The sequence below is a fragment of the Xyrauchen texanus genome, chromosome 29 (genome assembly GCF_025860055.1).
Source record: "Xyrauchen texanus isolate HMW12.3.18 chromosome 29, RBS_HiC_50CHRs, whole genome shotgun sequence".
NCBI classification, from domain to species: domain Eukaryota; kingdom Metazoa; phylum Chordata; class Actinopteri; order Cypriniformes; family Catostomidae; genus Xyrauchen; species Xyrauchen texanus.
The window spans coordinates 13,043,886-13,071,625 of record NC_068304.1 but is presented as its reverse complement, the minus strand read 5'-3'; the positions used below and the strand labels follow the sequence as shown (position 1 = coordinate 13,071,625).

The window sequence follows — 27,740 nt, the reverse complement described above, 5'->3', positions numbered from 1 at the left end:
AATGAGGCTGAAAATTCAGCTTGGCATCACAGGAGTAAATCACATTTTAAAATACATTAAAATAGAAAACAGTTATTTTAAATTGTAATAATATATTACCCCCGCGACCCTGTACACAGGATAAGCGGTTGACGATGGATGGATGGATGGATGGATGGATAATACATTACGATATTACTTTTTTTGTATTTTTATTCAAATAAATGCAATAACTATTTACAGCAATTCATGAATACATTTCTAATAAATTAAATAGCATGCCAAGTATTTTGTATGTGTCCTTTCTTTCATGTTGTCGTTGCATAGTCTTCACCATGGTTTGCTGTGCTGCTCAGAGAAAGGTGTGCGAATGTATGGCTTCCCCACTGACATGGAGAGGAGAAAAAAATTGTTGGCTCAAGTCAGCAGGAGCAATCTAAATATAAATAAAAATTACAACAACAAAAAAAATGTGTGAGGTATTTGCAAAGATTTTACAATTAATAGGGTGTTCGTTACTAACTTTATCCAGTTCCAATCCTTGCCTAATCTGTTAGTTATCCGATAACATCCCTTATCTCCTAATTTAATGAGTAATACTCAACTATAAGGTTTTAATTTACAAGTTATTTTTATTTAGATGTACTGATAATATACAGAATAAGATAATAATATTCTTTAAACGTCTCACCTTTTAAAAGTGCGTCGCAAACGGTTTGTTCTGATGCATCTCTACGGTGTTTGCTGCTACTTCCGGGAACTATTGAGAGGCTCCACGAGCCGCCATTGCTGTAAAAAAAAACGTTCCATTGGAGTCAATGGAGTTGTTGCAACTCTCTCTATATGGCTCTGGTTTACCCTTATCTTCCTTACATTGTGACTTTCGACTACACTCCATTTTGAGAAGGGTCTGGTAATTGCTGTCAGTGATCGCTAGATGTCGGTATTTAAAAGAGGAAGTGAGTCTTCTGAGCGGAAGGAAGCGTGTTGTTCCTGAGCTGTGATGATGAAGTCTTATGAATGGAGAGCTGTCATAACTGCAGCATATGGACTCTAAACTCTTTGAAAACAGAAATGGGCTGTTCAGACACCGGCAGTGATCACAAACACCCGTGTGTGTTCACTTCAACCCATGATAAAGAATAAAGTCGTGTTTAAAGGAGAAACTGTCTGGTCAGGGTCAGTACATTTCCTGTTATTATACTCATTTAAATTCTGTATGTTACTGAAAGGAAGCATCTAAATGTATTGCGTGATGTTAGCTCCGTTTGTTCTCCTTTGCATGGAGGAAATGCTCATTTTCATGCAGTCGATAAGGCCTACTCGTGTTCCAGTAAAATTGTGTTAACTTATTTGTATTAATTTATATGTTAGTTTATAGTCTGTGCTATGTATTTAGTTATTGAATATATCATGATTATGCTATCTAATGGTTGCTTTTAACATGACCCAAAAGAGAGAGGAGGTAAGAGAGGTTTGAGGTCTATAGTTGATGATGTTTATGGGGTTTAGCTTTTGTTTAGCTTACTGTTACTTTTGTAGAACACTCAAATAAATCGTGAACAATTGAAAAGAAAGAAATTGGGAAATGAAAACAGCGATTGTTTTTTCTCTCTTTGTTGCCCCTCTTCTCTGTTTGAAACTGTGCCATATATCTGGCTGTCCTACATCATCATCATCATCATCATCATACAATATACGACATTGATTTTAAATGTGGGTCAGCGTGGCGGGCTTTTGACATCTTAACGGTGATGTTAAAATTGTAACCAACATCAATATTTTAAGCTTATTTTAAACTGCACAACTAAGAAAAAAAGTTTGTCAATATAAATGTAACAAAAACACCTCTGTTGCAAATGCACATTTTATGATTGGTATCCTGTAGAACAGACTTCATAGTGGTTTCAGAATGAAAGTAAATGCTTTAAGTGTGTGAAGACAAAACTGTCCTTCAACACAATTCTTATTGCATTCTGTTGACATTTCAATTATTTGTTTCTTTTTCCTCCTCTCAAGCATAAACTAAAGAAAGTGAAAGCTGTGTTAGTCATTACAACCAACGTTATTATGGTTAAAATTTGTATTTAGTTTTTATTTCTACTCCTAAGTCACGTCTCACGATTTGACCGCAAATGCTACATCCAAAAAACACTGGAAAATCCCAATGCTAATATTTGCGCCAAAAGTGTCAGAGATGCAGGCTAAAAAAAGACATAAGTTACCCGGTGGTTTACAATAAAAATGTCAAGTAAAACGTCATAACCAACTAACTTAATCTCGTAACATGAAGCTTCATACACAAACTCTTTCATCGGATAATACAGTTATTTTATAGTCTATAATCAAAATATTTCACTTCCCAAAATATCCTAATATTTTATTGTGCGTGATTGAATGTTGTGAATGGTGGACAAATGCTGTAAAAGAATGTATTTTAAGCAGCTCATCAATGCTTTGAAAATATTCAATCAATAATAAATAGGTGCTGTTTATCTGTTTAGAGTTGCTGTCTGCTTTAGCAATAACTCTTTTTCCCGATTATTTAAAAAGTTACACAGTTAATTCATCAAGCTATTATGGACCAGTTCAAGCTGACATCACGGTGTGGACCACAAGAGACTACAGAAGCCTTCATGTGTGATACATTACGCCTTAATATCCAATATTAATACTATTTTAATGTATTTTTATTCTATATGCTGTTTTTAGTAAACTGTGAGAGACATGATGTGGGTGACTTGACTCAATTAAGATTTTAAGTTTTTAACCACGATGAAACCGCAATGAGAGCACCGTCATGGCTGCACAAATGCAATTTTACCGGTTGTCAGGTCCCGTGCCGTGTGAAAATGCCTTGTTTAGTTTCTATTACATTGGATACATACCCGTCTTTATGTTTTTGTCATGCCAGCCACCTCTATAGTCGATGTAGTCTCTGTAGTAACATTGAAGTGTATTGGTTGACTGATGAGTGTGCCTGTGCACGTGTGTATGTGTGTGTGCATGTTTGCTTAAACACTGTGAAACAACTCTGGCTATGTCTATGACTTCAATGGCTAATACAGCTGCATGCAGACAGAGATGTGTTCATTAATATCAGTTTTGTCATTTTATTTTATTTTATTTTATTTTGTATATTTCATTGCATCTCAAATGTAATGGAATCGGCTGGACTTGGAAAAAAAATCCAAAGGCTTGAGTTTGTGTCAAGTCAGAGTAAAAATGCATCCGAGTCCGGGACAAGTCCAAGTATATTAAAACTGGACTCGTGACTTAGATTCGAGACTGAGTCTAAACTCGAGTACCCCAAGTTTGGAGTTCAGTACAAGTCAATCTCTGTCGACAACATCTGTGACTAAATAATTTCGACCCATTCTCGAATCGTTTACTCGTGACGAGTAAAATGCATACAACGGTGGTCTATGGGAGCACCATTCATTGGAATATCCTAAACGTTAAATACACACAGTTTTCAAATTATACACTATAATTAAACATTAAACTCGTGAACTTGATATCAGTGTAATAAAATCTCTTACTAATTGCACTTACTGTGCAAAGTTATTTCCAATATTTCAGCTCCTGCTATAACCATGTTTTAAGCCGAAGAGCGCGGCAACGTTCGACGATTCACGCAAGGATACCAGAACGTGACCGTTCACACAGCGAAATGTTAAAGGATTAGTTCACGCAAAAATTCAAATTCTCTCTTCATTTACTCAACTGCAGGCCATGCCAGATGTGACTGACTGACATCTGCAGAACACGAACAAAGATTTTTAGAAGAATATTTAATCCCTGTAGGTCCATAACATACAAGTGAATGGTGGAAAGAATTTTGAAACTCCTAAAAGTACATAAAGTAATCCATAAGACTTCAGTGGTTTATTCCATATCTTCAGAAGTGATATGATAGGTGTGGGTGAGAAACAGCTCAATATTTAAGTCCTTTTTTACTATTAATCTCCACTTTTGACTAGCCCTCCTATGGACCCTTTTTTGGGGTTTTGGAATCAGAAGTAGGCTAAACGATTGCAGGGTAAAGATCGATAGCATTGAATGCGAGACCATGCCAAATATAATTCTCACTTACCCATTTGCTCCAACAGCAAAAGAAAACCACCATAATTACATTTCCACAATACTTCCACAATTACTGCATTCAAAAGTGAGAAGCTGGCAAATTTATTGTCACTCTCTCAACAGCTGTATTAGAAACCTCATTGCATCTGTTTATGTTATATAACTTGGGTTATATAATACAAAGTGTAATGTTATAAATTTACACAAAATGATTCAAAAATTGCAAATATAAAAAAGTTTGCCAGATCTACGCTGCTAAATAATGTGGAAACACTTTATCATAGTCAAAAGGGTCCATGAGAGGACAGAGTTCTTCTGTTTTTTGGCAATTCATATTCTTCGTGCAAATCACCACCTACAGGGCTGTTGTGCAAATATGATTTATTTATTATTTTCATTTATTTTATCCCTCCCTTCTTTTTTATTTCTCCTCCCTACCCTGTATTTTGCAACAAACACCAAGAATGCAAATTGCCCAAAAAAAATAAAAAGCAAAATAAGAAGAACTCGGTCCTATCGTGAACACACATAGAAGCTGGAAGCTGGTCGAAAGGGGATATTTATAGTAAAAAATTAATTAAATATTTATCTGTTTCTCACCCAAGCCTATCATATCACTTATGAAGACATGGATTAAACTACTGGAGTTTTATGGATTACTTTTTTAATTTGTGGTGCTTTTTGGACTTTCAAAGCTTTGGTCACCATTCACTTGCATTGTATGGACCTACAGAGGTGAAATATTTTTCAAAAAATCTTTGTGTTCTACAGTAGAAAGAAATTCATACACATCTGGGATGGCATGAGGGTGAGTAAATGATATGAGACATTTCATTTTTGGGTGAACTATTCCTTTAATGCATAAATAGAAGTTAATTCCTCTAAACGGTAGTCCTGCTGCCAAAAGTATGTTTGAGGCATTTTACAGCTCAAATAACACTCATTTGGATGGACTGGACTGTTCAGACACCGGCAGTGATCATAAACTCCTGTGTGTGTTCACTTCAACCCATGATAAATAAAGTCGTGTTTAAAAGAGAAACTGTCAGGTCAGGGTCAGTACATTTCCTGTTATTATACAAAAACTAATACTAATATACATAAATAGAGGTTATTTAGTCTAAAACTGTAGTCCCGCTGCTTAAAGGACGTCTTAGACAATTTTACAGCTCAAATAACATATTTGTATGGAAGAATTAAAGTACTTCAACAAAAATATGATCTGTATACTGTATTTTTGCTATTAACTCCTCTGGAATCCCTTGCCTCATAGAGTTCAATTTTAAGAGCATTACCTCATACATGATTTTTGCATGGGTTTACAAACTGAAGTTGAAATTAATTTCTAAACGCTGTCATGCTTCACTTGTTTCTAGCAGCTTTTTTTAAAGCTAAGTTTGGATAATATATTCGTCATGCAGGGATGGAGGTGCACAGTTCGGGCCTCAGCAGGAAGAGGAAGAGAGAGGAGTTGAATGGACAGAGAAAAGATGGAGAGTGCGTCCGCAAAATTCCACAAAGGACTTTGGTAAATGATATGAAGTTGTCTGCCGTCTCGTGTTACGTCAAAAAAAAGTGTGATCTTGAGGTCTGTGTTTGTGGTTATAGGGACTGAGAGATCCCGCACCATTCACTGATGAGGTGGAGGCTGCAAAAACACCATATGTTCGCGTTAGCATGGAAGAGGCTCAGCGTGGAACTCCAGGTGTCTGAATGCCTCCGTTCTCTACATTTATCCTCTTTTCACACAGTCTTGTTTGAAGTTCACTTACACTCAACAAAGAAGTAGCACCAGCATAATCTGTATATACAGTTGAAGCCAGTCATTAAAATATGTTTTATTTAATATATTTTCATATTTCATATTAGCAAACTATAGTTTTGGCAAGTCATTTAGGACATCTACTTTGTGCATGACACAAGACATTTTTCCAACAATGGTTTACATACAGATTGTTTCACTTTTATTTGACTATATCACAATTCCAGTGGGTCAGAAGTTTACATACAGAAAGTTAACTGTGCCTTTTAAGCAGCTTGGAAAATTCCAGAAAATGGTGTCAAGCCTAATTTAGCTTCTGATTGGCTAATTAGTCAATTGGAGGTGTATCTGTGGATGTATTTTAAGGCCTAATTTCAAACTCTGTGCCTTTTTGCTTGACATCATTGGAAAATTAAAAGAAATCAACCAAGAGCTCAGAAAAAAAAACTGAGGACATCCACAAGTCTGCTTCATTCTTGGGAGCAATTTCCAAATGCATGAAGGTACCACATTCATTTGTATAAACAATAGTACAGAAGTATAAACACCATGGGACTGCACAGCCATCATACCACTCAGGAAGGAGACACATTCTGTCTCCTAGAGATGAACGTAGTTTGGTGCGAAAAGTGCAAATCAATCCCAGAACAACAGCAAAGGACCTTGTGAAGATGCTGGAGGAATCAGGTAGACAAGTATCTATATCCACAGTAAAACGAGTCTTATATTGACATAACCTGAAAGGCTGCTCACAGCAAGGAGTAAGCCACTGCTCCAAAACCACCATAAAAAAGCCAGCCTACAGTTTGCAAGTGCACATGGGGACAAAGATTTACTTTTTGGAGAAATGTGCTCTTTTCTGATGAAACAAAGATGTTACTGTTTGGCCATAATGACCATCCTTTTGATTGGAGAAAAAAGGGTGAGGCTTGCAAGCCGAAAGCATGGGGGTGGTAGCATCATTTTGTGGGGGTGCTTTACTGCAGGAGGGACTGGTGCACTTCACAAAATAGATTGCATCATGAGGAAGGAAAATTATGTGGATATTTTAAAGCAACATCTCAAGACATCAGCCAGGAAGTTAAAGCTCAGTCTCAAATGGGTCTCCCAAATGGAGAATGACCCCAAGCATTCCTCAAGCCATTTTGCCACAAATCTGGAAGACAACAAAGTCAAGGGATTGGAGTGACCATTATAAAGCCCTAAACTCAATCCGATATAAATTTTGTGGGCAGAACTGAAAAAGTGTGTGCGAGCAAGGAGGCCTACAAACCTGACTCCGTTACACCAGTTCTGTCTGGAGGAATGGGCCAAAATTCCAGCAACTTATTGGGAGAAGCTTGTGGAAGGCTACTTATAATATTTGACCCAAGTTAAACAATTCAATGGCAATGTAATATTACAAAAAATAATACATTGTAATTAAACTTCTGACTTCAACTGTAACTCCCCATGTCTTTTTAGAGGTCCGTCCAGTGCGTGTCTATGCAGATGGGATTTTTGACATGTTCCATTCAGGACACGCTCGTGCTTTGATGCAGGCCAAGTGCCTTTTCCCCAACACACATCTTATCGTAGGTGGTGAGTTTGCCTACTGAGCTGCAGCCTATTTAGCAAGATTGAAAACTTCTACTTTGGAGAATAGAATTTAAAAAAAAATAAAAAAAATAATTCTCTTTATCATTTACTCACCCTCATGCCATACCATATGTGTGTGACTTTCTTTCTTCTGCAGAACGCAACTAAAGGTTTTTATAAGAGTATTTCAGCTCTGTAGGTCCATACAATGTAAGTGAATGGTGACCAGAACTTTGAAGGTCTGAAAAGCACATAAAGGCAGCATAAGAGTAATCAAAACGACTACAGACTTTTATCAACGTCTTCTGAAGCAATCCAATAGATTTTGGGTGAGGCATGATTTTGGTCTTTAGGCAGGATCATGATTTCAAGCTCAATTACAAAAATCATGATCCAAAGAGACTGCTGATGTAAAGATTTGTAGTGAAAAATAAGTTCCATTTTGGTCTGTTCACACCCAAAACTAATTGGGCCACTTCTGAAGACATGGATTACAACACTGGAGTCTTATGGATTACTTTTATGCATACTCTATGTGTTTTTGGAGCTTTAAAGTTTTGGTCACCATTCACTTGCATTGTATGGACCTACAGAGCTGAGATTTTCTTCTAAAAATCTTTATTTTGTTTCGCAGAAGGAAGAAAGTCATACACATTTTGGATGGCATGAGTGTGAGTAAATTATGAGAGAATTTTCATTTTTGGATGAACTATCCCTTTAATTCAGTAATTATTTTAACAAAAAAAATTTTACAGTAATAATATTGGAAATCAGTTATTTATTATGTATTAGAAAATAGTAAATAATGGTATTATTTAAATAATATGTATAAATACTAGTATATCAGAATAATCTATCATTTTTGTTGATTTTATTATCTTTCTTTTTGAATATTTTTGTGTGAACAATTCCTATAAATAGTTTTAAATGGACATTTTCTTTCCCATCCTTGTTTTTCCAGTATGCAGTGATGATTTGACACATAAATTTAAGGGCTTCACTGTAATGAACGAGGACGAACGTTACGATGCAGTGAGTCACTGTCGTTATGTTGATGAGGTGGTCAGGAACGCTCCGTGGACACTGACACCTGAATTTCTGGCCAAGCACAGAGTGAGTGTCCAAACAACATTATATTTTATAGTGGTAAAAAAAAATATCATGAATTTTAAATGCATTTAATTTAAAGTGCATTTCCATCTATTCAAAGTATATAATCATTTTATATAATTCTAATCTCACTGAAATAGGAAAACGTTTAAATAAATATATCCAAATATGATGACCTTCACAGATAGACTTTGTCGCCCATGACGACATCCCATACTTCTCAGCAGGAAGTGATGATGTTTACAAACATATAAAGGAGGCAGGTTGGTATTAGCACAACATGTGCATCGTACAATTACACACATGTCAAAAAATAAATTTTTATATTTCTATCAAAGGAACAGACCTGTGGTAGAAGTACAAGATTTGCTATTCAGTTTGATGTTTGACTCTCCTTTCTTTTTTTTTTTTTTCTCCCAAGGCATGTTTGCGCCAACTGAGAGAACAGAGGGCATCTCCACATCTGACATAATCACACGCATCGTGCGTGACTATGACGTTTATGTGAGACGAAACCTGCAGAGAGGCTACACTGCCAAAGAGCTGAATGTCAGCTTCATTAATGTGAGTGTACTACACCCATGTTTTAACTGCACTTTCCATCTAGGACTATTTTGGTAACACCTTTACTATAAGGTTCCATTAGTAAACATTAGTTAACTGCAATAGTTAACATGAACTAACAATGAGCAATACTTTTACAGAACTTTGTAATTGTTAATTTCAACATACTCCAAAACAAACGTTGTGCCTTTTAACATTAGCTAATGCATTATGAACTTACATGAACTAACAATGAACAATTTGTATTTTTATAAACTAACTTTAAGATTAATAAATGCTGTAAAAAATACACTCGCTGAGCATTTTATTAGGAACACCTGTACACCTATTTATTCATGTGATTATCTAATCAGCCAATCATGTGGCAGCAGTGCAATGCATAAAATCATTCAGATGTTCACATCAACCATCAGAATAGGGGGGAAATGTGATCTCAGTGATTTGGACCATGGTATGATTGTTGGTGACAGATGGGCTGGTTTGAATATTTCTGTAACTGCTGATCTCTTGGGATTTTCACACACAACTCTAGAATGTAAAGAGAATGGTGCGAAAAACAATAAGCAGCAGTTTTGTGGACGAAATACCTTGTTGATGAGAGAGGTCAACGGAGAATGGCCAGACTGTTTGGGGCTGACAGAAAGGCTGCGCGGTAACTCAGATAACCACTCTGAATGCAAAACACATCAAACCTGCAGGTGAAGGGGCTTAAAGAGCAGAAGACTATGTCGGGCACATTATTAGGACCCATAATGTTCCTAATAAAGTGTTCGGTGAGTGTATACAGTATTGTCCATTGTTAGTTCAAGGTACCTAATGCATTTACTAATGTTAACATATGGAAACTTAATGTTACCACTATTTTTATATATATATATTAATACTTCTATAAGGGTATTTCTTAAACTTTGGGCAGTTTCATGCCCTGGAGGTTGATTTTTATTAAAACGAACAGATTTCAATTTTTGTGTTTTTTGTTAAATGAAGGTCATATTAAAACTGACTTGGAAACTTTTCACCAGGCCATCGTAATTTATTTTTGGTATTTCTCAAATGTGTTTTATGTACAAATTAAAGTTTTAATTTAAGTTTTAGCCTTGTCCCAGACTTTCAGTATTTCTTTATTATGACTTTCCCAGTCGTCATTTCCACAACAACAAACAATTTGGCCCCTAATACGTTTTTTTCAAATGTTATTGTACTTGTTGACCAATGTGAAGAGCATGTTTAAGATGAAATATGAGACAATATGTCTGAAGAAAACAAAAATCAAGGTAAATATCTTAATATCTTGAGACATTTTAATTGGGAGTCATTACCAATCTAGCTGTAATTTTTCCAAATTATGCAAAAAGAGTGAAAATATTATTGAATTTTTTATATTTAGGATACATAAAATGTAAGCTATGAAATTAGCCTTAGGAAAACAAAGGAGTCTTTTTATTTAAATTTATTTATATATATATATATATACACACACACACACACACACAGTACTGTGCAAAAGTTTCAGGCACTTGTGAAAAATGATGCATCGTGAGGATATCTTAAATAAAAATGCCATAAATAGTTTTCAATTATCAATTAATTTCATACAAAGTCCAGTAAACATAAAAAGCTACATCAATATTCTGTGTGACCACCTTTGCCTTTAAAACACCACCAATTCTCCTAGTTACACCTGGACACAGTTTTTCTTGGTTGTTGGCAGATTGGATGTTCAAAGCTTCTTGGAGAATTCGCAACAGTCTCAATTGATTCTTTCTCTTCATGTATTCTCAGACTGACATGATGTTCAGTGAGGGACATGACATCTGTTGCAGGGCTCCCTGTTCTTCTATTTGCAGAAGTAATATTTGGGAGTCTAACATTTTATATTTCCTATTGACACACTAAAGTTGAAAATATTGTAGCGACCATTAACCTTCTTGTCACTCAGAGGTGTTTGTAGGGATATCTGATGCGTGGCTCCAAAACAAACGCACTTCAGTCCAGTACTGCATTTACATTCTTTATTGGGTTTCAGCTCGGCTGCTCAAACAGATTGCCATCACCAGTTAGCATGTCCTCTCTTGTTCTTGACACGGTCAAAAATTGTTTGCTTCCCTCATTCATTACACATGGTGTCTCTTACTCATTGGCTACCTTTATACCAAATGAAACCCATACTCCACCCAGTGTTCACCAGTGAAACTACAATAGACATTAAGTGAGCATAATGGCTCTTACAAATATAAATAACCATCTTAAGACAAATGTTTTGTGAAACTTATTATGTGCCAAAGACTTTTGCACTGTACTGTGTGAGTGTATGTATATACACTGACCTAAAGGATTATTAGGAACACCTGTTCAATTTCTCATTAATGCAATTATCTAATCAACCAATCACATGGCAGTTGCTTCAATGCATTTAGGGGTGTGGTCCTGGTCAAGACAATCTCCTGAACTCCAAACTGAATGTCAGAATGGGAAAGAAAGGTGATTTAAGCAATTTTGAGCGTGGCATGGTTGTTGGTGCCAGACGGGCCGGTCTGAGTATTTCACAATCTGCTCAGTTACTGGGATTTTCACGCACAACCATTTCTAGGGTTTACAAAGAATGGTGTGAAAAGGAAAAACATCCAGTATGCGGCAGTCCTGTGGGCGAAAATGCCTTGTTGATGCTAGAGGTCAGAGGAGAATGGGCCGACTGATTCAAGCTGATAGAAGAGCAACTTTGCCTGAAATAACCTCTCGTTACAACCGAGGTATGCAGCAAAGCATTTGTGAAGCCACAACACGCACAACCTTGAGGCGGATGGGCTACAACAGCAGAAGACCCCACCGGGTACCACTCATCTGCACTACAAATAGGAAAAAGAGGCTACAATTTGCAAGCGCTCACCACAATTGGACAGTTGAAGACTGGAAAAATGTTGCCTGGTCTGATGAGTCTCGATTTCTGTTGAGACATTCAGATGGTAGAGTCAGAATTTGGCGTAAACAGAATGAGAACATGGATCCATCATGCCTTGTTACCACTGTGCAGGCTGGTGGTGGTGGTGTAATGGTGTAATGGATGTTTTCTTGGCACACTTTAGGCCCCTTAGTGCCAATTGGGCATCGTTTAAATGCCACGGCCTACCTGAGCATTGTTTCTGACCATGTCCATCCCTTTATGGCCACCATGTACCCATCCTCTGATGGCTACTTCCAGCAGGATAATGCACCATGTCACAAAGCTCGAATCATTTCAAATTGGTTCTTGAACATGACAATGAGTTCACTGTACTAAAATGGCCCCCACAGTCACCAGATCTCAACCCAATAGAGCATTTTTTTTTTTTTTTTTAACATTTAAAAATGTCATTTCCAGTATTCTTTTGTAACACCATTCAAAATTTGAGGTGTGGTACAGATGACACTGGTGGGAATTTTCATGAGTGTGTGTGAAAAATGTTTTAACAAGACTTTCTGGAAGCCCGCAGTCCTATTAGGAGGACAGTCAAACTAATAATTTTAGTTTGATTAATAATTGAGGGTAAAGAAATGGAATATATTTGAAGTAAAGTGTTCGAGTTCATTGATCTGCTCTGTGGACCTCAGCTAAGCTCCGTGACTCTGGCGCCCTCTTCCTCCCAGGAGAAGAAGTACCACCTGCAGGAGCATGTAGATAAGGTCAAGCAGAAAGTGCGGGACGTGGAGGAGAAGAGTAAAGAGTTTGTGCAGAAGGTAGAGGAGAAGGGCATCGACCTCATTCTGAAATGGGAGGAGAAGTCACGAGAGTTCATCGGGAACTTTCTGGAGATGTTTGGTCCGGACGGGGCACTGGTGAGTCAGAACATCTTTGAGATTAATTGATGTTTCAACTGGTCATTCTAAAATACCGGATCCAAAGCAGAACCTCCCAGAACTGTCTGCCACTTTTTCACTTCCAAATATAAGGCATCTGCAGCAGAACGCTAGCAAACATGACGTTTGAACAGATACAATCATTCATACACTTATTTCCCTATGCATGATTTAATATAATTTATTACCTGTCTTAACAGAAGCACATGCTGAAAGAAGGAAGAGGACGGATGTTACAAGCCATCAGTCCCAGACAAAGCCCCAGCAGCAGTCCTGTACGCGAGGAGCGCTCTCCTTCCCCCACCTTCCGTCTTCCCTTCTTCACCAAAACCTCTTCATTGTCTTTTCCACCTGTTCACCACAGCAGCGCACACTTCAGTAAGGACGAGGATGAATAGGAGACATCCTTTTCCTGCTCACAAGCAACTGTTTTTCACATTAATCATGTTTTATATTCTTTAAAGGAGTAGTTCTCCCAAAAATGAAAATTCTCTCATCATTTACTCACGCTGTGTATGACTTTCTTCGCAGAACACAAACAAAGATTTTATAAGAGTATTTCAGCTCTGCAGGTCCATAAAATGCAAGTGAATGGTGACCAGAACTTTGAAGATTCAAAAAGCATATAAAGTAGCATAAAAGTAATCCATATGACTCCAGTGATTAAATCCATTTCTTTAGAAGTGATATGATAGGTGTGTGTGAGAATCGGATCAATATTTAAGTAATTTTTTACTATAAAGCTCCACTTTCACATTCTTCATGCATATCGCCACCTACTGGGCAGGGAGGAGAATTTGTAGTAAAAAAGGACTAAAATGTTGATCTGTTTCACACATGCATATCAAATTGCCTCTGAGGATATAGATTTAACTGCTGGAGACTTATGGATTATTTTATGCTGCCTTTATGTGCTTTTTGGAGATTCAAAGTTCTGGTCACCATTCACTTGCATTGTATGGACCTACAGAGCTGAAATATTCTTCTAAAAATCTTTGTGTTCAGCAGATGAAAGACATACACATCTGGGATGATATGAGGGTGAGTGAGTAAATGATGAGAGAATTTTCATTTTCGGCAGAACTATTCCTTTAACTCTGCTGACTGAATCCTGCTCTCAAACGGTTTGGATTTTTTTAAAAGTAATTATGAATAGCCGAGAATAAAAATAAAGGAGGTTCATGGCTGTTTTCACAGCAGCATTTTCAGCGTAAGGTTTATCTTTGTATTTAATGTATTTAACTGGCCTTAACACAATAGTGACCAAATTCATACAAGCCTTTCTAAAGATTTTGGTCCCACATCTCTACCACACACCTCCCTCTCCCTCCAGAGAGATTTGCCACACACCACTAAACCAAAAGGTGACATATTGTTGGCCTATTCCTTGAATAAATCATGTGTTAGGCTTGGACCTTGCATAATTATGCATTTTTAGGGCTTAAACCTTTTTGCATTATGCCATTTCAGCATCTGCTAGTACATCTCCATTCTCAATTATGCATAAAACTAACTTTAATCTGCATTCACTGTCTAAATCTTTTCATACTTGAAGAGGGGCCAAATTTGGGACTAATTCCAGGATGGGGGAGGGATCCCAGGACTTGGTTGTCCTCCATCCATTCACTTTCTTTTATAGATGTGGAATGTTTCTTCTTTTCTCAGTTAAATAGTGTCTGGTTTTAGTTTTCAGTCATAATTTGTGTGGATCACATTCCATGTCTTTGATTGTTTTATGTTTATTCTGAACTTTGTTAGCCGTTTTCCCTCAAATGGACACTAACTCATCCCGGATTCTAATGTGAAGTAATAATTTGGTGGCCTGGCAGTAGCTGTGTCTGCCTCTTTTTACTAGACCTGGCATTTACACCCTGTGCTATTCTGTGGCATGGGTCCCAGACTTTTTGGAAAAGTTTTGCCTGCTGAATGTTTACATTACTGAATCCCAGCGGGGGACAGCATTAACACAAAAGGGTACTAGGACTTGTGTTTGTTTACATAAAACAGAAAGACTACAGTTGGATTATGTGTGTACCAGCTTTTGTGGTGTCTGAAAAAACTCTTTGTCAGACACATTATAAGGGGACATCTTGTTTTAGATTATCACTGTGAATCAAAAGATCATTTTGCCAGTAACGCCAGTGGCATCAATCACAACAAACATTCACTGAACCATTTATGGCCAATGAGAGTAAAATAACTTGATATACACTCTATTTCTCTTGTGTTATGTTCATTGTGTTTTCACTGGGACCACAAGACAATCACTACTGCATGTATTACAGCACCTTTAATGTCCAATAATATACAATTTTTGGGGAATAACAACTAACAGCTAAAACAGCCAGTAGCCCTGTTTATACTGTTGGAGGCAGTAGTTCAGTAGGTCTTCACAATGTAAGTGAATGGTGACTAAGATCCAAAAATCACATAAAGGCAACACAAAAGCGGGGCCGAAGTGGGATTAATATTCACCCCAAAAATGAAACCCTTTTCTAATTTTACTCACCCTCATGCCATCCCAGATGTGTATGACTTAATTCTGCAGAACACAAACAAAAATTGTTAGAAAAATATTTTCACTCTGTTGATCCTTTCAATGCTAGTGAATGGGAAGCAGATCAACATTTAAGTCCTTTTTTTACTATATATCTCCACTTAAGAGTTATTTTTGGTGATTTACATTCTTCATGCATATTGCCACCTACTGGGCAGGGAGAAGAATTTTTAGATTTTAAAAATTAATTTGTTTCTCACCCATAACTACCACATTGCCTTTGAAGACCACTGGAGTCGTATGGAATATTTTTTTGCTGCCTTTATGTTCTTTTTTGGAGCTTCAAAGTTCAAGCCACCATTCACTTGCCTTTTATGGACCTACAGGGCTGTGATATTCTTCTAATAATCTTAATTTGTGTTCCGTTGAAGAAAGTAAGTTACACATCTGGGATGGCATGAGAGTGAGAATAATTATGAGGTGAACTTGATGATTGGGTGAACTTTCCCTTTAAAGTCAAGTTCATTTTTAAGTCTACCTTAGCAAATGATAACACTAAAGAACTAACTGTACATAAATATTTCAAGATGTACAGACTCACAATTCAAATTGTCACTACTTTGTATTTTAGATAATTAGCATAGCAACAGATCTGATGAAATATTTAGGAAACAATGAAGGTTGTGTGATTGTCTTTAAATATGTACATGCTATTTAAGAAAAGTGCCATTTAGCAACAATAATAATTGTGGACATTTTTTTTTTTAATTTCCTTTGAATGTAAATGTTATGGACAATGGCAATATGGTTACTGTCGGTTTGAGAGGCTTTTTGTACATGATACAGTACTGAAGGCAATCTGCGCAGTTTGTTCAGTGAAGTGTCCGTGATGGCGCAACAGCGAGTGTTTGGTCTCTCACAGCTCACACTCTTATTTGTTTGAGTGTGAGATGATAAAATACAGTACAGATTGCATTCACTATAATACGGAACGCAATTCTGATCCCTTAAATATCAGAACGAACAAAAACTGAATAAAATAACGGACAGTCTGCAACTGTTATGTGACACATGATGAAAGTTAATTAATAAACAAGCACACCTGCCAGCCCAATTTTTAACCGGCCCACCGGGAATTCACCCGATTTCCCCCAATTATCCACTCTGGCCAGCATAAAATGAATCCATAGGACTCTAGTGGTTAAATCCGTCTTCAAAAGCAATATACGTGTGGTTGAGAAACAGATCTAGTAAGTCCTATATTACTATAAATCTTTTGTTTTAGGTGATGCAAATTGCCAACTGTTTCTCACCACACTTATCATATCACTTCTGAAGACATGGATTTAACCACTCGAATTTATGTGCTGCCTTTAAGACCTTCAAAGTTCTGTCCACCATTCACTTGCATTGCATGGACCTACAGAGCTGAAATTTTCTTGTAAAAATCTTCATTTGTGTTCAGCAGAAGATAGACAGTCATACACATCTGGGACGGCATGAGGGTTAGTAAATTATAAGAGAATTTTCATTTTTGGGGGAACTATTCCTTTAATGAGTATAATCATTCAGAATAATGGGAATTATTTTATTCATCAATTATTTGAAAACTCAAATTCTTCAGCATTAAATTGGTGGTGGGGGGTTACAATGCAAAGAACCACTGAATAGTCATGATTTATCTATAACTTTTTTAGTAGTTTGTGATTACTAGTCTATTAAATATTTAAGATTTTAGAGAGCTTAACTAGAAAATGTTTACCATTATAGAAATGTATTAATTGTATTATTAATCCATGACTTTTCCTGGGCTGGAAATCACTACATTAAGATTCAACGAGACTGTATTTACTCATTATTCATGCCTGTGTGAACCTTGAAAGAATCCCAATGGTGATCTGTATGTGTTTTCAAGAGATTCACATTGTCTTATCTGAGATTCACAGAAGCACATCTGCCTGTAAACAAACCATTGCAGGTTGTTCTTTAAGAGAGTCTGGAGTTGATCACTGATCAGAGATGGGTTCACTGCAGTGGTGGTCAGAGTGGTATCAAGCCCTGGAGATAGAGCAAGTGGTCAATAAATCCATCCTCTCTTCATCAGCTGTTGTTGGAGGACAGCTCTGGCTTCAAGCGGATGGCCCAGGAGTTAGCAGAAACTATGTTACCGCGGCGATGGATGCGACAGGTGTACGTCCCTTCATTGAATTCATTGGCCACGAGCCGCAGATCCCGATCTTTAATAACAATATAGCCAGGAATGGATGTCAGTAGCTGCTCGCCGTCCTTATACCAGCTAAATAAGACACGATGGTTAAAATGACATACAGAACAGTGCTCTTGATGTGTAATAGACAGGTTAAGACAAGCTCTGATCATAGAGGTGCAGTGTAACATTTCTGGCACCAAAATAAATTGCAATTCATTTGTTTCAGTGCCCTAACATAGCAATGCTGTCTCAGCCAATGGTTTGAGTTTAGGGCAAGTCTACATGTTTGAACACTTTTTGCAAATCACTTTGTTGCCACTAGTGGTGGAGAAATAACACACTGCATATTCTCTTAATGCATTCCTTGATCTATGTGTTAGGAGTAAAGAATGCTCTACCTGACTTTTGGAGGCACTAGGGAATTTTTTGTCCCACAGCGGAAGCCCACAACTTTTCCTCTTGGCACAATTTTGATCTTCACATTTTCAGGTGGAGGGGTCGGGGTGGACACAGTATCCAGAGGCTCTGAGGTGCAAAGGACATTAAAATGTCTGTGTGTTGTACACAAACATACAGTATGTACTTGTTTGATACACCATGTCTACACCAGACATAAGCGTTGCATTGATAAATCAAAACAAATTGCTCTTATTATAATAAAGAAACTCTGACCTGATGCAGCAATAACATTTATGTAAGCATTTACGCAGATTGTTAATAAACGTTTCACGTGAATAAGGCCAAATGAGTGTGTTTACATGCACACCAATATGCTAATGACTATAAAAAATCAGCGTATTCCAAAAATTCGACAAGAAACTCACATTTACAAGTGACTTGAAATCATCAGATAAAGCGTAATGCGCACAACTCTTGCGCACATTGGATAAGCCAGTAAGAACATGACTAAAGGTGTAAACATGCAGAGCGAAATTGGGGTAATTTGCAAAAAATCTACTTTTGCTTAAACCCTTTATGACATACACCAATAAAAGAAAACCTTAAAGCATTTACATGACCAAACACTTTGTTGGTTTATTAAGTACAATTGGTGTAAGACTGTGCATGTAAACGCATTCATTGTGTAAAAATATTTTCCTGTTCTAAAATAGCCCATGTAAAGTCCATTTTTATTCTAATGGATTTCCAATGAAAAAAGAATATTGTGAACAAGTGAAAGAATGTTGGTATGGGAGTGTAATGCTGGCAGAAGATGTAGGAGTGTGATCTTTTCAATAGTTTCAGTGTCTCACCGTAGCACAGGTCGCAGCGCTGCGGGCAGTTTTTCTTCATGAAGCTCCGCCTCCTCTCACAAAAGCCCAACTGTGCCCAGGGATCACATACACGTTTTTTGTCCATGCACCCTGATACACAAATGCATGCACAGATGAGAGCAACAAGCTTAAATGGTGGAGAGATGTTGAACATGATGGTTTTCTGAGCAAAAAAACATAAGAAACCGACCACTTGCTGCACTTATATTTCTGCAGCTGTTTTTAGCTTACCGTAGAGGCGCTGGATGCCCCAGATATCATCTTGGGCAATATTTCGCTGACCTGTGTAGGTTGCATTAGGGTGCATTAGAGCATTGGGGTCCCGTGAATGCCAGAGTCCTAAGGTATGTCCAATTTCATGAGCAGCTACCTGAACCAGGTCATTCAGCCATATACCTTTACAGGACAAGAACAATAGGACACCAAACTGGAGAATGGATGAGCTAAAGTAGAATGATAAACCAGTATAATAATGAACCAACAGTCCAAAGTCTAAATGCACCCAACTAGATTTTCTGCCATCTTGAATCATGTAAGAAAAAATATATATTTCCAAATTCCACCAAATTTGGGTTCGATAAGCTTGAAAGCATGGCAGTAAAACTTTTACATGCTTTTAATATTGCAAACCAATTTTATGTAATGCTTTAATACATTTTAAAATAACAAAAGCCTGCCATATTGAATGGATTGACATACTGTTTTATTACTACTACTACTCCTACACCATTAGTCCAATATTCACCAAAATTGGTGCAAATCATCTTCAGACCAAGCTTCACAAAAGTCACCAAACTGATATTTGGTTTTCGAAACCATTATCCAGAAAGGGATTACTGGTGAAGACGCCAAAAATTATGTTGAACTTTGCATGGATCATTGCCACAATGTACAATGCCATGTATAATTTTATTTTATTTTTACTTTAATTTGAGAAAAAACTAATTTCCGCCTGTGCATGAAATCGTCACGCTTGCATAACATTTAAGTAACACTGTGGAGGCTCATGCTATTCTCTGCGATTCACACACAAATTTTGAGAGCGAGAATCACTAATCGCGACCGTGACTCTACCCTCCCTAGCAACCAGGCTAATTTGGTTGCTTAGAAGACCTGGCTGGATTCACTCAGCACACCCTGGATTCAAACTCGTGACTCCAGGGGTGATAGTCAGTGTCAATACTCGCTGAGCTATACAGGCCCCCTAGATTGATATTCTTATCCACTTCCTGACCAGCACATCCACCCATTTTCAATAAATGTAGTAGGTCAGTACCTTGCTTCCAGCTGAAGCGAGATTTGCCCAGAATCCAGAATTCATGGTTGTCGAAATGGATCTCCCCACGTGGGGGAAGGAAGGCGTGGGCCAACTCACCATTCAAACCATCAAAACATGGGTGCAGTGGAGACCACCAACAATCTGTATGATTGTATGTGTAGAAGCCTAACTCCAAAAGGAAAGCTGATTAGCCTTTCACAAAAATGGGAGATTCAGCTGAATGGCATTCTCTACCAAGTTCATATGCTTGATGTCTTGGCTCTGTTCCTGCAGACTTACCTATTGTGATGTCAGCACTTTTGTTGGGGTTGGTGATTTCAGTGAAAGTCAGAGGAGAAACATCACTCCACTTTGTGAAGGCGATACTGATAGCTTTGCGTGTATCCTCTTTATTTAGCGTGTTTGGGAACTTTGTGATCCTTTAAGAAAGGAACGTAAATTATCACTAGACAAAAAGGAATGGCGAATTACACTTTCAAAGAGTCTCTATGTCTGCTAACAATTCAAATGCACATTTACAAAAGCTCTAAATCTGTGTTTGGCAATGACCCAACATTCCTGGATTCAATCTGTAGTTCCTTCACCTATATTTACTTCAGAATGTCTAAAACAATCATGATCTTCAAATGAAAGACAATTTTTTGACCATTCACTCCAAGTCAACTACAGTTTTTCTTATGTCATCAAATTAATTTTTTCTCCTATTTATGTTGATATAGTGAGTAAATGGTGTTCCTTTCCTGGTGATCTCCTATCTCTCTCACTTGTAGGTGATGTTGAAATGCTCCCACTTGTTGCCCAGTGGGTTGATGGCATAGCGCTTGGACCGGCCCCGACCTCCATGTGATCGCATGTGCACAGTTGGAGGTGTCTGCACACATGGTTTATGCAACTGAATAGTAGCCACCTGAATGAAATAAAGAAAAACAAATGTGGAAAGTGTGATACGCATAGATACGCTTTTCCTTTGCATTTATTTTTCTGCTGAAAATGGAATATCATATTTTGTATTGCATTTTGTACATACTGTTTATATATTGTAAACTATTGTGTACTAGATGTGACATGTTTACGGTGTTCCTGGGGTAAATCACCAAGTCAGATTCCCTGTAGGCTAAGTGTAAACTGGCAAATTGTGGTTCTGATCCACATGACTAATGTAAGTCATATTTCAGAGGGGCTCAGTTCTGCACATTCTCTGCATACCTTCCTGCAGAATGTTGCACCAACCCTGACTTAACCTGCCAGCAATTTTCAAGTGAAACCAAAGATCCTGTCAACGAAATGAAGGTGTTTGGTTTCAGATTAAACTTTGCAGCTTGGTACATACATAGTACATCTCCACTCAGAAGCAATATTGAGCAACACAAGTTTAGGCAAAAGATGGTATCAGACAGATGCATGGTGATAAATGGATGAACTGCTCATAGCCCAAAGCAAATCAGCTGTTCAGTTCAGTGCTGGTTCTACCTGGTCTCATCTCATCATATCAGCTTCCCATGCTGCAAAAGGTTTGGAATATCTGTCACCCACATGTGAACAGATCCGCCTAGACCACCCTCTCCCCCTCCCATTGACCTTCAACATTTTTTTTCCTCCTCCTTTTGCTATTTGCAAAGCTTTTACAACTTTTTACCAGATGAAAATGTATAAGATCCACTACAGAATGTCTTGAAGTGTGTTAATGTGTAGTTGACAGGGACTTTTAATGTTTTAGGTTCATATTTGAGGTGCTGTAAATGGTCGTTATTTCTTATTTTTTTTTCTTTCCTTCTTTTTTTGTGGTAACCATTAACAAACACATATGCAGTTCATTTAAATAGTTATGCAGTGTGACAAATGTCATTTTAAAAGGACAAAAATTCTATTTTGTTTCTTACATCATCAAATGGTCATACACTTTGTATAATTAGCCTATGCATTGTAATAATGCAAGAATTAGACAAATGTGCTTTAAATTAGTTTTAGATGAAGTGTAGAAGTCAGGACACTGCTCGTCTATCCACCTGCTGCTTACTTTCATTTGTGACGATTACATTTTCAAACATTGAATACTTTACATTACTAAGGTGAGCTGGGGCATTATATTATCTCCTTACCTTGTGTTTACTCCACGCAGGCATGGCCACAGGCACAGCATTCTCCAAAACCATCAGCAACAGCACACAGGAACAAATCCAGCGCATCTTTAAATCATGCAAGCCCTGAGATGGAAACTTTCCTCACTTTTACTATTTCTTTGACAGATTATCTTCCACTTTGTGTCTGTGCTTCAGTCATATTTGGTCATCCATTTTTGATAATTCAAGTATTTCCACTGGACTAAATCCATCCAAATCTGTGCGCACTCTTGCTGGACAAGCGTGTCTCTGTGCAAAAGGCTTTTTCTCCACGATCAAACGCTTCTGGTAAACATGTTTAACACGTGCAGTGCACTTTCTTTACTACACTTCTGTTTCTTCGCCTGAACTTTAATTCTCTCCGGGGCGCAGAAAGGATCCTGCAGGAGTATAAAAGCGCCTCCCCGCTTCAATCTGATGTGTAACCTCCTCCTCTCCTCCCCTGGAGTCCCTTCAATCTCCATACAAGCAGTCGATGTATTTCCTCTCAGAATAACAGAGTGGTTGTCCGAAATAGCAGGAATAGTTCGCGCAATTGCTTCTTGGGGATTTCTCCGTGACAACACGCACGCAAAACTGTCAACAAATGACAGAAAACACACTTACCTGATTTTACAGGTATTTCAGGTAGCAATGGATTTCAGTAATTATCAATAGTTATATTTTTGGACGGAAAATTATGCCTAAAAGTTGCTGTTTTTCCACTTTTTAAAAACTGCAGCTTAATGACTTTTGCTACATAATCGTGTAATAAAGTCAGTTGAAACATTAAAGTGTTCAGATGAGTGATTTCACATTTCATCTTGTCCTTAAATTAAGCATTAAAGGTGCAAAAGTTTTACTCCTAAAGAAATGAATTGTCATTTTGAAACATATGTATAAAATCATGAGGACTCTAGGCATATCTGTAACCTTATAAAAGCTGTTTTATTCTACATGGGGCAGGGGCACCTCATGCCATTTTAGAATCACACAACCAGCTGAACACTGCTCACTTAATCCCAGTAACGTGTTGTTATTGGACACTTACACTCCTGGATTAAATTAATCATAGCTGACTGTGAATAGTGAATTTTTACAATGAAATCTGTAAATGAAATCTGTTGATTTTGAATGATGCTGCATCCACACCACTAGGTGTCACTGTAAATCCAAGATTACACAAGTTACTGAGTGCATCTTTAAGCAACAAACAAGTAAAACATTTTGAATAATTTACGTTGCAGACAAAACATTTTGTGCATTTATTCTCCACCAGCAGAAATATTTCAGAAAGAAGAGCACAACTTGCTCCCTGCACTGATCTCAATACTCTGTTTTGAACCAGTGGTGTTTAGTTTCATCCGGGTATTTCTCACTTACTCTTTTATGAATACTGTGGATTCAGACATAGTACGCCATTGGCATACTATTTTTGGCATTTTGGCAGTTGAGTCAATGATTGAATGACTCACTCATAACATAAAAGACGCTCATTTGTCGCCACCTACTGGTGTAAATATGCAACATCCAGAAATGGTCACTGAATGAATCAGTAAATAAAATAAAAATGAACAAATCAAAATCCCCACCACTACATGGAAAGCCACAAACACAGAAAGTGGAGTGATACAATTAAGCGTCCCAGTGCTGTTGAACTGTATATCATCACTCTTGGAATGCATCTCTTACAGTCAGATTCAAGGACCTGAACCAACTGTTGTATAATTGCTTATATCCATTGCGGTCTTTTTGTCAGCATCTTTATGAAAGAAATTTGTGAAATAGAATCAGTTCTGGGTTTACTATAAGTGCAGACAAATCGTTCAAATTAAGCAAATCTATAGGATTTTTTTCTTCATTTTCCTAATAGAAATCAATGGGGGAATATGCTAACCTGAATTTGTTTCACCCACACTAAACCACACCCCTTTTACCTAAGTGATGTCACAACAAATGTGTGTTTCTCACATGGAGCATCCTGGGCAAAGGTACAGAACAGAAAGTATGGCAACTGAAGACTCAGCTCACCATATTCCTTAACAAACAAAAAAAGCCCTTATTTTGTCCTCATTCTTACTGTTTGCTATCATATCAATGATATCATACTCGACTCCCAAGTCACCTTTAACCAAGGGAGCTGACAGCAGCATTCTGAAAGGCCACAAATTATGCATGCATAAGCTATGCTCATTAAAAATCCATTGTGTAGAATGAGGTGAAAATTTGGCAATTGCGAATTCTGGCATTTCACATGGCATTCATGGACAAATGGCCCTCAGTCTCTAGCTCTAACCTCATTAGTTTAGTTGACCTTTGAAGGGTTCAGAAACAGCCTGGGGTTCTTCACATTGCTTTACTTTAACTCACAGATCATTTTGAAGTCAGTCATGTGTTGAGAGGAAGTCAGTAACTAATGATGGATTTTTGCCTTGACCTCCAGGGTTAATGTACTTTACTGTACAGTACAGGCTGTTCTGTGCTGTTTGGCTTTACATTCAAAATGCATGACAGCTTTTTTGTATACATCTCAATGCGGGGTAAGAATATTAAAAAGTTAAGTTTGTGCACTGAACAATGACTGGTCACCCATCAAGTCCTATTGAGGTTCATTCCACAAAACTTGCTAATCTAATATTTAAAACATGTAATTCCTTTAATTAGATGAGCTGCGTTTAATTGACCATAAACACAGGCCTCTGACTGGATGTTCTATATTAATGTGAAGAGTTGCTATGTTGTTTGGCAACCGTAAATTAACTTGATCATATGTATCGTATTCATGTAGCCATATTGCTGTAAACTCTCCAAACTATTGTTTTGAACTCAGAAGACAGGTTGAAAGTTGGTTTTCAGACAATATCATTAAAATTGCAGTGACATCACCAGAATAAAAACACCATAATAAAAAAAATAAAAGAGCTCTAACCACCATAGACATCGAGGGGGACATGTTCCCCTGTGTACTCAGATTAGTGGTCAGCCATTATAGGTTTTCCAGATTCTCTAATTTTTACATTACGGTTACCTCCTTGCTTCAAGATATGGAATTCTGAGAGAAATGTGGATTTGGTGAAGGGCACCTAAAAGGCAGCCCCATATCTTTTGCGAGTCGTTTTGAATTTGGCTGGAGGCCCAAGCTTTGGCTGCGCTCCAGATGACTGCGGAACAGGGGGCTGCTTGACCCTTCCCTGTCACTTACTCTGGGAAAGAGTGAAAAAGAAAGGGAGCGGGAGGTGGAAAGACAGAGGAGAAAAAGAATCGCAGGACAGGAGATTCTCTTTCAGGGGCCCTGAGAGATGAGAGTTTAATTGGCCATCGATCCATCAGTAGGTCCTCTGGCTCCTGCACCCACTTAATGATTGGCCATGACATCAGCCTAAATACTCACACTAATGAGTGACTTCCCACACAAACACCCCCTGCCCATCCCTGCCGCAGGAAAACAGCTCAAAACCTCTTCCAACCCACTATAATGTTTCAACAAAAGTTGGAACAAATGTTTGTAGGGTTGAAATGATACTGCAACACAGCCTTCCAACCATCAGACCTCCCCCACAAATACAAATCATACATAGAAATATAGTTTGCTGTGATTTGTAAAAGTTCAAGTTCAAAGTAAAACTCTTTTAAAATAAAAATAAAATATTTTATTATGGGACTGTTGGAAATAGCAAAAACTAAAGACTAATATTAGTATTTTTTTAGAGCACCCATTCAGCAATAATGACAGCTGCAGGTCTTTTGATGCAAGTATGTACTAGCTTCAGCAGATTTGCTCCATGTTATTCAGGTTTATCAGATACAGCACATGCATACATCACCATACTAGATATTTTTTCGGTGGGTGAGATTTATACATGCTTTGGTTGGTTGGAATGTTTTTGGTGGTTACTAATGAGATGTTTGTTGGTTGCATGGTGACTGGCATGCAACTTCACGATACATGAATATTCTTTTTCAGCAAAACCCGGAAGTCAGTCTAATACTAAACAAATAACTTGATATGGGGGCAAAATCTTCTGAAGATTTTTGACATATCAAAATATCTTCATCATAGTCAGTAAAACGATAAATTTTGCATTTAACCTTTTTCTCCTTTCCCTCATACTTAACATTTCTTCCTAGTTTCCTAATGCACTACAAACAGAAGTGTATTTTCTTTTACTATTTATAAGCATAAAAAACCTCTACAATTGTTTGTTTAAAAAATTAAACAAAAAACAAGACAGATTCAGATTAAGTTGGTTTTTTTCCCCGGTGTGTAAATCCTTGATCTTGGAGGGAGGGAATTTTTTCCAAGTACCTACACAAAACAATTATAGTTGCTCAGAAGCAAAAATAAATGTTTCCAGTTTACGTTTCCCTTCTACGATCACATGTTAATACGTCAATTGTTTTAGTAACACTTTACAATAATGTTTCCTTTGTTAAGGGGTTCATTGATGGCTAATACTTTATTTACAAGTGCATCATAAATAAATAAATAATATGTGGTAATAACGAAATGCATAAAAAGGTGACTTCTATTTCTTCAATTTCAGCTAAATATGCAGCAACATTCATGTTTTCTCGAAAAATATAAACACTACGTCTCAGTGGCACTCTATAAACATACCTGTCAACATTTGGGACGTCATTAACGTAATTTTTCCCACCGTGTCCGATATTAAAATCAGTGCGACACACTTTGCAAAAGGCGTGGCAATTAAATTCTTCCGTCAAGCTGTTGTTAAATTTACATGTATATTTTCGCCTGAGCACCACCTTCCATCTACCAGTGATGTTTGATTCAACTTCCCGCGTCTACAACCTGCGCAGATATGAACAGCGCAACTGAGTTGTAGGTTGCCAAGTTGAGGTCACAGATGGGTTGAAATTTGTATGAAGTGTCGACTGGGTGAGTATGATGCGTTTTATACAAGATCTGGCAACTAAACAATCTTTGAATAATATATTGATATGATTATTATTATCATATAACAAGGTTTGGGCCATACAAATTACGAGAGTTTCCCGAGAGAAACCAAAACGGGAGGGGGTGGGAGATGGGTGTGAAATACGGGAGACACCCGGGAAAAACGGGAGTGTTGACAGGTATGTCTATAAATCGCCGTGTTTGTTTTGAGCGACTCGCATAGACCCCACCCAACAACATTACTCCACAAATGGCGTGAGTTTGGGCGGGACCAATGTGCGTATTCAGAAAGCTGTTTTAAAAACAAAGTTTTCAAAAACAAAAAAATGCAATTCTCCTCGGTGGCAATAGTGCCTCAGAAATTACACATTTCAGCTTTAAAAACACTTAATCAACATTAATAACCTATGAAAATATATCTTAACATAAAGTGGACACACAACCATTTATGAAGGAATTGCCAACATTAGAAACCTTTCCATAAAGTTCAGAATGGTTTAATGGTCATCAGGCTTTATTATATGAAATATGCTGTATATGAGCATTAAGAC

The 27,740-nt window shown here is 37.5% G+C and overlaps 2 protein-coding genes across 3 annotated transcripts; one reads left to right on the top strand and one right to left on the bottom strand.

Annotated features, from left to right (window-relative positions):
- Positions 1 to 962: 962 nt before the first annotated feature.
- Positions 963 to 13,500, top strand: LOC127622888 (choline-phosphate cytidylyltransferase A-like). 2 transcript variants are annotated; one of them, XM_052097021.1, is made up of 9 exons: positions 963 to 1,158; positions 5,487 to 5,593; positions 5,674 to 5,770; positions 7,292 to 7,408; positions 8,367 to 8,518; positions 8,700 to 8,778; positions 8,937 to 9,079; positions 12,668 to 12,892; positions 13,114 to 13,500. In XM_052097021.1, exons 2-9 carry the CDS (start codon positions 5,489 to 5,491, stop codon positions 13,309 to 13,311), a joined length of 1,116 nt encoding a protein of 371 aa, XP_051952981.1. In that variant the 5' UTR covers positions 963 to 1,158; positions 5,487 to 5,488; the 3' UTR covers positions 13,312 to 13,500. The 2 variants fall into 2 exon arrangements, with proteins under 2 accessions (XP_051952981.1, XP_051952982.1); XM_052097022.1 differs by having other exon boundaries at positions 12,704 to 12,892; positions 13,114 to 13,499.
- Positions 13,501 to 17,052: 3,552 nt separating this feature from the next.
- Positions 17,053 to 22,658, bottom strand: LOC127622887 (matrix metalloproteinase-23-like). Its single transcript, XM_052097020.1, has 8 exons — positions 22,272 to 22,658; positions 20,937 to 21,079; positions 20,452 to 20,591; positions 20,170 to 20,337; positions 19,125 to 19,289; positions 18,873 to 18,983; positions 18,018 to 18,144; positions 17,053 to 17,706 (listed from the first exon to the last, which is right to left on the bottom strand). Exons 1-8 carry the CDS (start codon positions 22,356 to 22,358, stop codon positions 17,511 to 17,513), a joined length of 1,137 nt encoding a protein of 378 aa, XP_051952980.1. The 5' UTR covers positions 22,359 to 22,658; the 3' UTR covers positions 17,053 to 17,510.
- Positions 22,659 to 27,740: the final 5,082 nt, after the last annotated feature.